The sequence below is a fragment of the Sycon ciliatum genome, chromosome 1 (genome assembly GCF_964019385.1).
Source record: "Sycon ciliatum chromosome 1, ocSycCili1.1, whole genome shotgun sequence".
NCBI classification, from domain to species: domain Eukaryota; kingdom Metazoa; phylum Porifera; class Calcarea; order Leucosolenida; family Sycettidae; genus Sycon; species Sycon ciliatum.
Window position 1 is genome coordinate 61,199,056 of NC_088643.1, and position 12,399 is coordinate 61,211,454.

Here is a 12,399-nt window from a genome sequence, read left to right on the forward strand (position 1 = left end):
CTTGACAAGCGGTGATGATGGAGGCGTGCATCAGTTGGACGACGAGATTGACGGACGCACTGTCCGGGATATCCTGAAAGACAAACATCCACCCGCAGAGCCGATGAGCGAGGACGCCGTTATTGGTGGTGATCCACCTGCTCCACCTCATCCGATCTATTTCAGCAGCCTTGGACGTCAGTCGATTAAGAGTGCAGCGCTCGGTACGCAGGGTGCTGCGGGGCCGAGTGGTGTTGACGCCGAGAACTGGAGGCATTTTTGCGCTAGTTTCTCTGACGCCTCCCAGGGCCTTTGCGATGCACTAGCATCGTGTGCAAGGCGTTTAGCCTCCACGTACGTGCACCCAGCATCTTTGTCGGCTTTCACTGCGTGCAGATTGATAGCGTTGGACAAGCAACCCGGTGTCCGGCCGATTGGAATAGGTGAGGTCGCTCGACGCATTATAAGCAAGGCCATCCTCTCCATCGTAGGCCAAGCCGTCCAGGAGGCGGTTGGGTGTATACAGCTATGCGCTGGCCAGGATTGCGGTATAGAGGCGGGAATACATGCGATGCAGCAGGCCTTTGAGCTGGATGACACCGAAGGAATTCTGATGGCGGATGCAAGTAATGCGTTCAACAGACTAAATCGACAGACTTGCTTAAGAAATGTTCGGCACTTGTGTCCATCACTTGCTACCGTTCTTATTAATACCTACCGTGATCCAGCTCATCTCTACGTGGACGGTGAAAGTATCCTGTCGCAAGAAGGGACAACACAGGGTGATCCCCTTGCAATGTACATGTACGCGTTGGGAATAATGCCCTTGATACGTTTGGCGGATGAGGCGGGTGCGGTGCAGTCATGGTTCGCGGACGATTCATCCGCTGCTGCTCGTCTTCGCAGACTCCGTCTATGGTGGGACATAATGGACAAGAGAGGACCGGCATATGGATATTACGTAAACCCAAAGAAATCGGTCCTTGTCGTCAAGGAAAGGTGTTACCAGGAGGCGACTGAATTGTTTCGAGACACTGGTGTAATGATAACGGACGAGGGATCACGATATCTTGGCGCAGCAATCGGAAGGGACAGCTTTCTTCAAAGCTATATCAAAACAAAGGTGGACGAATGGATGGGGGAACTGAAGAAGCTAGCAGTATTTGCACAAACCCAGCCGCAGGCTGCGTATTCTGCGTATGTGACGGGCCTCAGGGGTAGATGGGCGTTCCTCTGTCGTACCATGAAGGTACCCGAACCCATGTTCCAACCGCTGGAGGACATTGTGAAGTCTGAACTGATTCCCGCCTTAACTTGCCGTGCACCCCCAGGCGACACCCTCCGACGGCTTATGGCTTTGCCGTGTCGTCTGGGTGGGCTCGGTTTGATTAACCCTGTGTCCCTATGCCAACAATACGACTCGTCGGTTCGGATGACCAGCCCTTTGTCTCGGAGAATCTTGTCAGGGGATGGCTCCATCGGTGACTCGGTAGTGTTAATCAGATCGGCCAAGAGAGACGCCAAGGCATCTTCTCGACGTCATCAGAAACTGGAATTCGACGCGATATCGGGCAGTGCGTCGGAGTCGCTACGACATGTCATAGACGTCGCGAAGGAGAAAGGGTCGTCGAGCTGGCTGACGTGCCGTCCACTTAAGAAATATCATTTTAATTTAACAAAGGGAGAGTTTTGGGACGGACTCTGCCTCCGTTACGGATGGACACCGGCCAGGGTACCGTCACACTGCTCTTGCGGCCAAGAGGCAACTGTCGCGCATTCCCTGTCGTGCCCCTATGGAGGGTTTCCCTCCATTAGACACAATGGTATTCGGGATGTCACGGCCCGGCTGCTGGACGAGGTGTGCACCAGTGTGTCCATCGAGCCCTTGCTGCAACCGCTGACGGGGGAGCGTCTTCGCTACCGGACCGCAAATGTGGAAGACCGTGCCCGGTTGGATGTCGCTGCCAATGGTTTGTGGGGCAGTCGTTTTGAGCGTACACTTATTGATATACGGGTTTTTAATCCTCACTCACGCTCAAATCGATCTGCACCACATACTATTGTGTATCAGCGACATGAAAAAGAAAAGAGAAGGCACTATGAGGAGCGGGTGAGGCAGGTTGAGCAAGCCTCCTTTGTTCCGGCGGTCATGTCAGCCAGTGGCGGAATGGGTCCGGCATCAACAGCACTGTACAAACGAATTGCTCATCTGTTGGCGGAGAAGAGGGGTGAGCATTACTCTCATGTTATGGCATTTGTTAGATGCAGGATTTCCTTCAGCCTTCTGAAATCCTGTATCATGTGCATTCGCGGTTGTAGGCGTTTAAATTTTGGTTTGAAATTTGCACCCTCCTGCGGAGCCCACGCTGCTTTGGCAGTGGCGGAGGCTCGCTTGCCGACGTAACCGTCGGAGATCATCATGAACAATGGACTGACTAATTATTCACTTGTCCTGTCTTTATAAATAACATGTTTAATATTGCATATGTTCTTGGTTTAGTTTTTGGCCTTTTTCGTGCTTTGGAGTTGATAACATTTTCCTCACTATCGAAAAAAAAAAATCTTTTTATGAATGGACTGTAATAATAATTATAATAATAATGTCATAATTATAGCCTTGCGCTGGTGTGGAGCGTACACATGCCATCAGAAGATCCGACTATGCTCGACCAAGACCTTATGCAGAGTTGGATCACAGGCGTTGCACACTGTGGGGCCGGGGGGGGGGGGGTATGTACTCTTGGTAACCATGGTTAGTAGTCCTTGACTTTCCACGTATCCACATATGTGATGTTTAGCTTGCCGCTTTCTTCCACAAACGGCAGCCATAGATAGTCGGCATCCTTCACATCTGGTGCTTTCCACCTGCAAAGAGCAAGGAGACAGCGCAAATGAACACCATTATTATGAGTGTTCCTTGGCATAGGCCACTCGGGAGTGAGTCTAACTTCAAACACTTTGACTTTGAAGATGCCACACAGCACCTCCAGGGATCCTGGTCCATCCTGCAATGGAGAAGAATACTAGTAGTTCTAACTCACCTGTCGGCCATGAACATGTTCAGCACCTTTCCACTCGGATGCGTGTAGGTCAAGACAAACGTCGACTGGGAATGAAAGGTTGTAGAATCACCTGCACACACCCAACACAATGATACCATGTAAATACATAGCCGGACACGTACACATACAACGGAGGTCAGGTGAAAAGCTGTGTAGCCGTGTAACTTCAAGCATTTCACCAGACACCAGGATGCACAAATAGAGAGCCAACAATCACCATTGCACAGAAGAGTGCCAGCGTGCACGGTACGTGTTTTCACTTCCCTGTGATCCCCCAGCCCAGCAGAGATCAGTACCAGTTTGTAAGAAACGACCAGCGAACTAACTGTTACATGCAACTGTTTAGTAGCAAACATCTTTTTCTTCTTCTTCTATTTTACTTGGAGCCGTGTACGTTACTGGCCAGAGAAATCCAACCCCAGGAATAAAATAGCGCCGGGCGCTACACAGCCCTAGCACTTCACACACTGTTCCGTGCACTCGAACGCAGCGCTACAATATTCATGAGGTCGGATTTCTCTGGTCAACACTGCACACGTACACAGGTTTGTAGTGTCTTTTTTCTCCAATCATACACACCACGAAATCAGCAAGCACTGGACTTCAGTCTAACAGCATGGGGGGGGGGGTTGTAGCACCCTTGTGTGTAGCCCGTTGCCATGCAGGATTGGTTTCCATTACCTGCTGGCCAGCAGAAGTCACAAGCTGCCATGCGCCGCACACACAAGGTGCTGCTCACCTGTAGGGTTGCCCAGGACCGTCCACTTTGCATCGACCAACGTGTCCGTCTTGTCAGCCACGCTCATCACGGCAGGATTGGCGCTCCACCCTGCATGCAGTGCATGAATGTGTGTGCATTCACATGTGTGTATGTGCGCATGCGTGCGTATGTAGAGGATAGCATGTATAGAGCATCATTTTAATTTATTCTTCTGTTGCCACCTTCATTGCAAAGCTGTCCCTGGCTATCAGCGAATTCAAACACAACAAACAAATGACAAGCCCGGCGCAACAACACGTGAACATTCGTTCAGTATATTCATTCTCCACCGACTGACCTGTCAAGTGAGAGCCGATCATGTAGTATTTGCCATTGCGACGGAATATTGCTTGTCCCTCGATGCGTGGACCCTGGCTGGTGATGCCAGTTGTGTTCACTGCGGGGGGAAACATGGTTCAAGACAGCAAGTACAATGTACTTTGGAGTATGATCAGCCATGAGAGCAACTGGGATGCCGTCATGAGGAACTACGAATCAACCTGTTTGCCTGCTTTTTGACCAGCATATCATCATCATCTGAACACACGCCATACAATGCTTTGGTGGTCCAGCTATGATAAGCAACACTCAAGAAGTAGTTAGGGAGTTGCTCTTGCATGCTGTAATCCGCAAACTGACATGTTCACCTCATTGGCACGGAATGTCAATGCAGGAGGAGGAGGGGGTGGTGGCGGAGCCAGTAGAGGAGAAGGAGGACAGATTCACCAGCGTCCACCTGCGACCATCAACATCCCAACCAACCAGATGTGTCAAGAAGTGACTACTTACGGAAGTCATCTGTCAGCTTGCTGATTCCTGCAAACTGATTGCGTACACTGCGGACAAGGTAAGCATCATCCGACTGATCGTCATAGAACAGAGACATGTCGAAACTATCCTGTCCATCAGGCTGCAGTGTACAACAGACAACCGAAGAATGCAGTTTGAGCATGCACAGTGACACCCCACTATATGCACATGTAGGTGCAAATCCTACCATTTCTATGCTAAGCCTGAGCCACCCCAGGGCGCACGTTGCATATCAGCTGCAGTCAGTTCAATGCCCCGGGGCCGAGCCGCCACTGCTTCCTTGTGATAAGGGCAGCCACCCCTTGTATACTCGTCTGTTACGCCACCACACTGGACAATGGTCATAGTCACGTGCTTAGGCCCTAGGCCGGTCACTGGAATAAGCTTGTTGCGCAATGACCTAATTTGTACCGTCAACACCCCATACAGCCACCTGGGTATGGTCGTGTGGGGTGTTGAACAGTGCATTTCTGATCCCAGCGTGCTCATAGGAATTACTCTGATTTACTCATACCTTGCATACCGTAGAATCCTGCGGATAAGCCCATGCTCGCGCATAAGCCCAGGGTTAGTTCGAACATCACAGAGCTTCATTGTACAAGCCCATGGACCTACTTCATACCAAGATTCCATAAATTATGGACTCTTGGTCATACCATGTACATAGTACATGTACATGTATACGTAGTTTTATTTCTTCGTTTTTCGTACATTTCAACACAATCATCGGTTGTTTTTGTTTGCACAGTGGTTTTCAGCAATGTACTTCTCACTTCCTTGATACCTTTCTGCACAATGTCGGTGCCGGCGTATAAGCCCATGCCCGCGTATAAGCCCATGTTCTCGTATAAGCCCACCGAAATGTCCTTGTGAAACAGATAAGCCCATGGGCTTATCTGCGGGATTCTACGGTATTTGGAAATGCGCAAATGGGCTTATTTATACAGTCATACACATCCTGAGAGATTCCTGGGATACGCAAATGTACTGACAAACAGGCAACAACACCTTCCCACATGATCATGTATAACAAAGCATACCTTCCATCCTGCCACAAATTGGTATTCTCCCATGACTGTCTTCGAAGTGGCAACTCCAACCATTCTCAGACCAAAGCTGGAGTCGTCCAAGTGAAAGTACATCACATACTGCACAGGGCAGAAGACAACTATAATATCAGTGACATCATACTGGTGACATCATGAGTGGCATCATATCAGTGACATCATACTAGTGACATCATTTGCATGCGAGACCCACTAACATTTCCACTGCACCCCTGTGCATGTCATTCGCATACTAGGAAGCCGACTAAGATGAGTATGAACATACGGATACTGCAAAGTACTGCCGCCAGAGTGCCTGCGAGTCCAGACAATTACTCGAATAGCCCACAAGACATGTGCCTGCACCATATTCACCATGTGCATCGCTGCTTGTATGTCATTCTGCGGTGTGCCGTAAGCATGCTCGAACTCACTGTTTCCGTTTTCTTGTTGTAGATAACTTTGGGGCGCTCAATTCGGTACAGCTTCTGGGGCTGTAGTGGAACGGTGATGCTGCAGTGCAAAGCAAAGATGCATGTGCAGCACAGTGCAAGCTGAGAAAGATGTGATTGTTCTCATTTTGGAAGGCGAATCGGGAGGAGTTGTGCAGTGTACAGAGCTGCTCAATGAAATCCAGTTGCGTCACTCAAGAATGTGCCGGGCGGTGCGCAGCCCTAGACCTGCGAACACTGGGCTGCGACATGGTCAAGGCGCAAACTTGAGTGACGCGACTGGATTTCATTGAGCAGGGCTGTACACATATGCCGCATCCTAGAGGGTATAGTCCACTAGTATGTGTTTGAGGATCAGATGTATACAGCACATGCAGGCATCATGACACTAACAGTTAGCTACAGAGCTCGGGGGGGGGGGGGGGGGGGGGCTGGCAGAAGGTATTTTAGGATGTATTGTTACGGGCAATCATCTGAAGTACTCCTGCAGAGTATCCACTGGGAATTTTCAAAGCTTAGAGCCAAAATCGTTGTATTTTATTCATTCATGGATTTCCCGGAGCAAACAGTGGCATGGTCAATATCGCAGTGACTGTAGAGTGTAGGTTCCTTTATTATGTTCCCACTGGTCAATACTACCCGTAGTACCGGGCACTGACGCAATTACCTGGTGTTCTTGAACACCTTGGCGCCAAACTCCCAGTGCTGCAGGTCAGTGGACTTGTACACGTTGATGCCGTCGGACAGCTCGCCGGGCAAGATCTTCTGCGAGGTGCCGAACCAGTAGTAGGTGCCGTTCTCCGCATAGATGCCACCGCCGTGTGCGTGGATGTCATCACCGGCCATGTCTTTGTACAGACCTGCTGACACGATCTCTGCCGACTCCGGCTGTCCACGCCATCATCCCGCGATCAGGGTGTTGTATGCATGGAGGATGATCATACAAAAAAACATAGCATCAGACAGTGAAGCCAAACATGCCACAGTACTACAGTACAGTACTGTCGTGTGCCGAAGAACGAACGGGCTAGGACTTCACCAAGCACAGCGGCATACCACTGATCGTGTACACGGTGACTCAACTCTGCATACTGTAAGACATGTAATTATAACGAGGAAGTAAATCTAACGTTTTAACGGGTGCCATTTTTTCGTTATAATAAGTTCTGTTGAGGCTCTAATGCTTCATATGTATTATGTGCAGATATGCCTAAAGACCGCAAGATCGTTAACGTATCTTCTCGTTAACCTATGAATTTTGGACAATCGTTAAATTTGCGACTCGTTATAATATTTATTAACATGTCTTACAGTAGACGTTATTGTCGTACATGGTAATAGGAGCCGAACGGCCTAGGCAGTAGGAGGCTGACCCGCAGTTCTTTGGCACCCTGCAGTACTGTAGTGCTATAGAACGGTGTGGCCGCAGTGGCCGGCAACTCTCTGTCTGCTTCTTTTGAAAACCCCTATATGGACCAGCTGTACAGCTGTTTACTTCCTGTATGAAAAGCTGAATGCATGTGGGCAAGCGCATGTCCGTTTTGCTAATTGCCAGGACTGAAACAGTGGCACGGTGCCCGTCCTGTCTGTGAGCACATCACTGTTAAAACTACACTCTATACTATAGGCATAGTCATCGGGTAATGGGGCAACAGGTCAGTTACAATCAGTTTGGTATGAGCCCCATGCAGGACTCTAGCCAGGACAAATTAGGGGGAGGGCAGGGGGGTGGGGGAGACCAACAGCCTACGTATTGACCAACATTGCCTTGCCACACAAAATACACTACATACGAGCCTGCAGCCGGAATGATCGATTTCTGGCTGCATTTTTGCGTGAACTGAAAAAACTAAAAATAGAAAATGAGCGGGGAAGAGTAGGGAGGGGGCCATCAGAATTGGGGGGGGGGAGGGGGAGGGAGGGAGGGGGGGGGGAGGGCGCTGCTCCCCTACCTACTACCCCTTTACCTGGAATCCTGATATGTACTGGAAGTCTACAGATTTTCGGTGCATCTAAATTTCAGCATCTACTGCTACTACCTCCTCTACTGCTACTACCTGTATACACTGCAACACTGAACCTTGCACAACAAAATTTCGGCCACAACTACATGTACATTGTAATGTTAGGCCATAATGCCATAATGCCCAGGCTGGAAATAGCCAAACATAAATATATGATTTACACGGTACGGTGAAGAAAAAGGATTTTCTTCACCGCCTTCGTATCCACTCGTTCTGAATATTTACAGTACGGTTAAACTCATACAGTCCCCCCCCCCCCCCCCCGAAGGACATGGAACAAGTGCGCTTTAGCCGAGGTAATCCATCCTAGATCGAATGATTGGATGGTTACTGACATGTATGCTCTTCCTGAAAAATGTACATGGCCTTTAGGCCCTATATTATTATTATGCAAAGAGAACAAGTGTGTTGTGTCCGGGGTACTAAAGCTAGCCATTAGCGCAAACACTTGTTTGGTGCGTCCCAAGCCCATTGATAAACACACTATAATGCGAACCAGTGATGCCAATTCCAGGCCAAGCTCACCGTCTCCCCAGACACATCGTAAAACTCCGAGTCCAATCTCTGCCACACATTGACGGTGGTGTCCTGTCCACCACTCGCTTGCACTGGCCGCCCATTCCTGTTCCCGTGCCGAGTGCGTTGTCGATCGGCGGGGCCGTGTAGCTCACCCCGCTGCTGACGTCTCCACCATTCTTCTCCGAAGCCAAGTTTGCTGAAGCGATGCTTGGTGGGTAGAGCAAGCGAGGTGTAGACCACACACATCAACACCAGCAGCAGAAAATAGCCGAACCTAAACGTGCCCATTTTTTTGCTTCAACTAACGTGTTACTTTATCCACCTTTTCGCCCTCGGCGATCCAGAGGGCGTGGGATCTGGTAAAATCTTTCAAACGGAAGCCTTTGCGGTATTTGCCTCAGGTAGCTCGGACACGGATAACTCAGAGAAGTGAGTGGTTCACACGGTCAGGAACAAGGCTTTCGCATACGCCACTCTTACCAGGCGCAGCTGACGCTGTGACAGTTTGATGGTGCACCGGTGATGAAGATGAGGATCTACTGAAAGACCTTCGCCTACTCCACCTCCACTTCAGTTACAGGTAGCCAGCAAGCAGAAACACCGCGTACCGGTCCGGGCCGTGTGATGACTGATGTCGGCCAGCCTCGGAGGCGTCTGGGATTCCCCGACGTCCGCGACTGAGTCTATATCGAGAGGAAGTGACAAGTCTACTTTTTTTTGTAGCACCATGGTGACAACGAGCTGAAAGACGAACACACACGTGCCCATCGTAAAAACCCGACTCCCTGGCCTAGCGCCTGGCCTGGTTGAGACCTTGTCATTGCCATCAAGCCTCGAGCAGTCTTGCTGAACCAAAATGCCATGAAGCCAAAATGAATCAGGAATCGGACAGCACCACGAAGTGAAGTCGAGAGGATAGGCCGCGAAGATGAAAGCACGATAGGTCTCTATTGTGCAGCAATGCCGGTTTACCTGGTGGTAGAGAGGGGTGAAAGATGACTGGTATCCGCGTCTACGCACGGATTCGTCCGCCCAGTCTGAAAACCGGCAAGGGCAGCAAGCGAAATGGCGATGACTCGAGCTCCCAGTGGCTGAAACAGGAGAACGAGCAACAAGTGAGTATCGAGAGTGGTAATGGTCAGCGCTCCATACCGCCATCACGGGCTGGAGGGTCTCGCACAGCAACACCAAGCTCGGGCAGCGGACGACCTGCTAAGAATCGCACGTTCCAATTTGAACGCGTCCTATCGGTCCGTGCCAGTCAAGAAGAGGTATTCGACGTGGTTGCCAAGAGCATTGTGGAAAGGTGCGTGGAAGGGTTCAATGGCACTATTTTCGCCTATGGAGTGACTGGGTCGGGCAAGACCTACACCGTGGAGGGTAGCTGTCGCAAATACGCAGAAAGAGGACTGATTGCTCGAACCCTAACTCATCTCTATGAGCGACTATCCGCCAGAGAAGGTACGTTGTACCCCCCCCCCCCCAATCCTCCAGAAAAGACATCAACTTTGTTGAACTGGAATTTCCATGATCTGAAGTAGACCATGACATCGTGCGATTCCGGTAGCTTGATCCAATACCCAATGTGCAGGGTGATTCGCAACACTCACCAGCAGTACGGCTGTATGTCGTGTTCCTAGGTTGCTAGGCAGGCTGACAGCAAACTCACATACATTCAGACTTCGCCTTGCTACACACATTTTGGTTTCACAGAAATATCTGTACAGGCGAGGTAGCTGGATGACGTGCGTGCACACACACACACACACACACACACACACACACACACACACACACACACACACACACACACACACACACACACACATACACACACGCACACGAGATGTGTTACACTCCACGGTGTTCACTATACGATTGCTCTAGTCCGTGATGGATGTTCCGTGAGTGGACGAGGGGGAACCGGATAAAAGAAGACCTGGCAGCGGCGAGGTCTGACTTTGAAAATTGGAACACGGCAGGCAACGGTACATACGCAGGCATGGTGCTGGAAAGTCACTGGAAATAGCATCCCTTGGTCCTGGTTGCAGTGGTCTTCTGGGACAGGTGGTCACCTTATCCGAGTGGTTGCCTTGACAGGTTCTACTGTAGTCAGGTAAAAAATGCGAACATGATCACCTATCCAATACCGGTAGTCTATTATATTAATTATTCATATCTTTTTGCATCTTTCCCTCGAGTGGGTCTATTGTTATTAGGCAATTGTCTGTTATAGTCACCACTATAAATAAAAATCCAATCCAATCCAAAAAGGTATGGACCGTATTGTCTTTGTCAGATATCATCCGGGGCTAATGCCTGTGTAAGCAGGCGTGGGTGAATGGCCTCAGCCCTCTGTGTCTGACGTGGGCTAATGCCTGAGTCATCTCTCTGTGTCTGACGTGGGCTAATGCCTGAGTCATCTCTCTGTGTCTGACGTGGGCTAATGCCTGAGTCATCCCTCTATGTCTGATGTGGGCCAATGATGCCGTTGTGTGTTCACGTTGTCTACAGGGATCGATTGGAGTGTTCACATCAGTTACCTGGAAATCTACCAGGACACTGGCTATGACCTGCTCAACCCGGGCGCGCGTGGACACTCAATGATGGCTACACTGCCGAAGGTCAGTACCGAAGATTGTATCCCGGTAGATATAAGAATCACTATCCTAGTTACTCCTTGGTTTGAGGAAAGATGCAAAACGGGAAAGGTCTGAACAAATTTGACTGTCACCACCAGGACTCGAACCAGGGACCTTCACTTGACGCCAGCGATGCTCTAACTCCTGCGCTATGGTGTAGCTGCCATCTCAGCAAAGACCGTTCAACATTTACTTCAGACTTCGTTACTATTGGAACTTTCCAGTCGGTACCGATGCCGGAGTCACAGTGGAGCTGCTACATGGCCCGGTGGGACTGGGAGGCACTTGGCCACTTAGTCAGTGAGAGCAGTCTGACCCGCATGGTCATGAGCATGCCTGGTTACTGCTAGTGTGTAATAAACATTGCACTCATCATGTGCATAGCTCTTAACCATGTGCACCTGGCCTGGCATGCAGTGCTATGATGCAATGATGCTGAACTGCATCATTGGTTAGCTTGGCGAGGGGAAACATGGTTGGCTAAAGCACCACAATCACGGCGACGGATAACTAACTTACACAGCCGTATGGAACACAGTAAGCAGTAGATGTCCATGAATTTGATTGTCATCCCCGGGCGACACCACCTCTGCTGAGTCTCTACAAGAATTCTCACAATACCAAGCCAGTTTCAGTGTCCATGCAGATCCTGGGTGGAGAACAGTGAATGTATGGTTTATGGTGTTTGTGCACGCCTGTAGCCCACCGTCATGCAGAAATGAAGCGGCCTATGACACATCACTGCTTCTGTTCCATCCGGGTGCACAGGTGGCCATTTCGCAGCAGGGTGAGAGCGTCATCATTCGCAACTTGAGTTCACATCTGGCTGCCAATGAGGAGGTGGCGCTCAACCTGCACTTCCAAGGGCAGGCAAATCGGCGGATTGCTGAAACGCCGCTCAACCAGCGCTCCTCCCGCTCACACGCCATCTTCACCATCACAGTCACAGCACAGGAAGCCGACTCGGAGGTCGTCACGAGGTACGGCCAAACGAGAATGCAAATACTTCTGAAGTACTTCTGCCCATGCATTGTTGTTGCACTGAGCTAATGTGTGACACACCTGCATGGTGCTGAGAAGTCTCCAGGGCTGTCACAACTACCCC

General features: G+C 50.1%; 2 protein-coding genes across 3 annotated transcripts; one reads left to right on the forward strand and one right to left on the reverse strand.

Moving 5' to 3' along the window:
- Positions 1-1,982: 1,982 nt before the first annotated feature.
- Positions 1,983-9,264, reverse strand: LOC135804712 (uncharacterized). 2 transcript variants are annotated; one of them, XM_065318651.1, is made up of 9 exons: positions 8,659-9,262; positions 6,777-6,997; positions 6,092-6,170; positions 5,652-5,759; positions 4,591-4,711; positions 4,100-4,198; positions 3,781-3,870; positions 3,021-3,111; positions 1,989-2,844 (listed from the first exon to the last, which is right to left on the reverse strand). In XM_065318651.1, the coding sequence occupies exons 1-9, from the start codon at positions 8,938-8,940 to the stop codon at positions 2,733-2,735; spliced, it is 1,203 nt and encodes a 400-aa protein (XP_065174723.1). In that variant the 5' UTR covers positions 8,941-9,262; the 3' UTR covers positions 1,989-2,732. The 2 variants fall into 2 exon arrangements, with proteins under 2 accessions (XP_065174724.1, XP_065174723.1); XM_065318652.1 differs by lacking the exon at positions 4,100-4,198 and having other exon boundaries at positions 1,983-2,844; positions 8,659-9,264.
- A 383-nt stretch (positions 9,265-9,647) lies between these two features.
- On the forward strand, positions 9,648-12,393 carry LOC135806067 (kinesin-like protein KIF6). Its single transcript, XM_065320217.1, has 3 exons — positions 9,648-10,113; positions 11,167-11,276; positions 12,063-12,393. The coding sequence occupies exons 1-3, from the start codon at positions 9,648-9,650 to the stop codon at positions 12,342-12,344; spliced, it is 858 nt and encodes a 285-aa protein (XP_065176289.1). The 3' UTR covers positions 12,345-12,393.
- Positions 12,394-12,399: the final 6 nt, after the last annotated feature.